The 3347-nt window shown below is 52.4% G+C and overlaps 1 protein-coding gene across 1 annotated transcript in view; it reads right to left on the minus strand.

Moving 5' to 3' along the window:
- The window catches only part of LOC133134510 (uncharacterized), an 18557-nt gene extending 15478 nt beyond the window's left edge, over window positions 1–3079 (minus strand). Inside the window, exons 1-2 of the mRNA XM_061250712.1 lie at window positions 2641–3079; window positions 999–1069 (exon numbers count right to left, since the gene is read on the minus strand). Of these exons, the coding sequence (XP_061106696.1) occupies window positions 999–1069; window positions 2641–3079 (510 nt within the window). The remainder of the gene's footprint in view (window positions 1–998; window positions 1070–2640) is intronic.
- Window positions 3080–3347: the final 268 nt, after the last annotated feature.

The following is a 3347-nucleotide window of genomic DNA, read 5'->3' on the forward strand; positions in this document are numbered from 1 at the left end:
GAGAAATATACAGAATGGCCAGAACAATCTTTCTGAAAAGCTCATTTTAAGACCTTACTGTTAACAGGTTTTTCTGAAAGGCAGAGCGAACCATAAGACAGATGACAGGATGTGTCGTATTATAAGACATTAAGGGGAAAACAGCATTGGGCGATTGAATATGCAGGCCCAGCCTTGCTGATGAGCGCTGAACTCTCCATAGGGAGACAAGGGTACAGGGAGAAGTCCTTGAAGTGCCCAGCACTCATGACGTCAGCTGACGGCCACACACACACACATACACACACACCACACACAGACAGCCACACACACAGACACACGCACACACCTGCCAGTGCCTCCTGTAAGGAGAGACCGAGGACAGAATCCGGCAGGGTCTTTATTTAGCCTGCCCAAGCAGCGGCAGATGTACAGAGATACTGCTGCCTGCTGGCTGCCAGATTTGGTCCCACCCGGGTTTTCATTCACTATATCCGCGGTGGGCATCTCCAAAAGGACAAAAATGGACAAGCGATCACACAAAGCTTTGATGGACATGGCCTCATCCAATGAGCATGTGCATGACGGAGGGTACTGAAGCAATGACCACTCAGTCCAATGGAACAGGCTATTCGTCTGCACTAGCGCTCAGAGTAATACAAGCACAGTGCCCTTCCCGACTCATGTTTCCTCTTCTTGTGTGATGTATTACACACACTCTGCATTATTGATCCAATGGCTGAGAAGGAACCAAGGACCACACTGAGCTGGCCTGCCTCTCAGAGACAAACACAGGCACATACAGTATGTATACACACACACACACACACGTGCACACACTCACACACACACACATATGCACACACACTGTGCTGATAATGAAGTAAACCAGGATCTCAGGAACTTTTTCAATTTGAATATTGCACCTCGGATCATTTCATTCATTTGATCATAATATACTGCAATGAAATTAAGGCAAAAAGTATCCTAACCGCCATGTATTGTCAGCACAAACTTACCTGACCAAACTTATCCGGTTGTTTTGGGTTGAATCCAGAATAAATCAACAATCGGGTCAACTCCCAACGTCCTGCCCGGTGCCGGTGGCGGTGGGGGATGGGGGCGGGGGGGGGGGGGGGGGATGGGTGACAGAGTGAGAGAAATTAAACACAAGTTTAAGAACTGACAGGAACAGCAAGAAATAGTCCCTACAGCAAACATAGTCCTTTTAAGCACAAGCCCCAAAACACACGGCTGTGGCTAATAAATCAAAGCTTGTCATCGGCAGTAGCCCGTGGAACTGAAATCCACTCCGGCCCAGCTCCACGACTCTCAGTCAACGCCGCCGTACGCTAAAGAGGAATAGACGAATATGCAAAGAGGCTGGGGTGGGCCGAGGCGGAGGAGACGGGAGCCAGGCACTGTTCTCTCAGCGTGGGTCCGCCGGGACATTTTAAAAACGATACGTCCCAGCATGCCTCTCTCCCCACCTGCCCAATTCAGCAGGGAGGTCACACGACCCGCAGTACCGAAAAGTGAATAAGATAAACTGCCAGAATCTAATGTCCCACCATCCGTTGCATTCCCCTATGTACTTTGATTGGAGCTCTCAGTTGCCCTTCCTCGCTAAATTAAGATAAAGATTAAATATTTTATTTCTTAAATGTATGGCTGACCCAGTGCTTCTCACGGAGTACAATGGCACTACTGTTTATCTCCGCGATTAGAAGGCAGGTGGTTGCAGTCATGGTCTATTCGCGGACAGGGGTGAGTGAGTTCAGCTCAGAAACTTTTGGTTGGGCGGTGTGGTCTCCCTTTGTCCTTCATCTGCAATCTCAGCCACGCCAAGCATCCGGTGATGCAGAGTTACAGGCGGACAGCAGCTTTGCCTCCAGGATTCCTGAAATATCACTGAGCACTGGACCCTGTGGGCAGCTAGTCCTCCTCCCATACATTACGCCATTTTCAACTATCATTCCCCTGAACACTGCATGAAGGCAATGCTTGAGAACCAGTGGAGATGAATGATGGGACAGTGGAGGAGCGTCTGAGCTGTGTGTGTGTGTGCGCGTGTGTGTGCGAGTGTGTGTGTGTGTGTGTGTATGTGTGTGTGTGTGGCATGTGTGTGTGAGCGTGTGTGTGTGTGTGTGTGTGTGTGGCATGTGAGTGTGTGTGTGTGTGTGTGTGTGTGTGAGTGTGTGTGCGTGTGTGTGTGTGCGAGTGCGAGTGTGTGTGTATGTGAGACAGAGAGTAGCCGCAGTTCATCCAGCCGATTTCAATTAAGGCGGCATTTGCTGACAATCCATAATAATCACTCCCATTTCCCGTAACGGCCATGTTTCTGGAAATGCGATAAAGCGAGTGAATCGGCTGTCACCGCGGTTCCTCTCGCAGCGGCCGGAAACGGCGGAGAGCGATGCAGAGCGGTCTGACCTTCCGTGCGTGCGCCATTCCGCTAATGGCGAAGCCAGTGACACTGAATCTGCCAAGCCCCAAAACTCCAGCCCTGGCTCCAGTCTGTAAGCTTCGGGGGGCAGTGTGCGCGTGTGTGTGTGCGTGTGAGTGTGTGTGCGTGTGTGTGTGCGTGTGAGTGTGTGTGTGCGTATGTGTGTGTGTGTGCGTGTGTGGGAGTGGGAGTGTGAAGGGTTGTTTTTGTTTTACCTTTAAAAGCGGCCCAGTGCAAGGCGCTGTCCCCCTCCACGTCGCAGAGGCGGAGCAGGGCCCCCCTCCCGATCAGGTAGCAGCAGAGTGCGGTGTGGCCGTGCTGCGCGGCCAGGATCAGGGGGGTGCAGCCCCTGCCGTCGGCCGTGTCCGCGGAGACCCCGGCCCCCAGAAGCAGATCCACCACGGCGACGTGCCCCTTCGCCGCGGCCCAGTGCACCGGCCTGTGAGCCTGCTCCCCCGAGCCGGGCAGGTCGACGGGGCCGCCAGCCTCCAGAAAAAGGCGGATGGCGTCCACGGCACCGGCCAGAGAAGCCCAATGCGCTGGGGTGTGACCGCCGGCGTCGACCCGGTTCAGCACCCCCGCCCCCTCCGCGGAGATAATACGTCTACACTCTTCAAGCTGCCTGAGAAGGGACCGCAGAACTGGATCGTTCATATGCAGAGTAACATATTGCTCACATTTTCAGTATTTCTGCATTGGCCAAACAGGACTATTACATTACATTACATTACATTACATTACATCACAAAGCATTTAGCAGACGCTCTTTCTCCAGAGCGACGTACAACGAAGTGCAGATCGAACACAGGAACGAGTGTGAAGAGGACTTATATACAAGTGCCATTAAAATCCATGGCATATGCAAGGCTAATCATGGTGGTGAGGTAGGGCGGGAAAGGTGCAGCCTGAAGAGATGAGTCTT

Source organism: Conger conger, chromosome 8, assembly GCF_963514075.1.
Source record: "Conger conger chromosome 8, fConCon1.1, whole genome shotgun sequence".
Taxonomy (NCBI): Eukaryota; Metazoa; Chordata; class Actinopteri; order Anguilliformes; family Congridae; genus Conger; species Conger conger.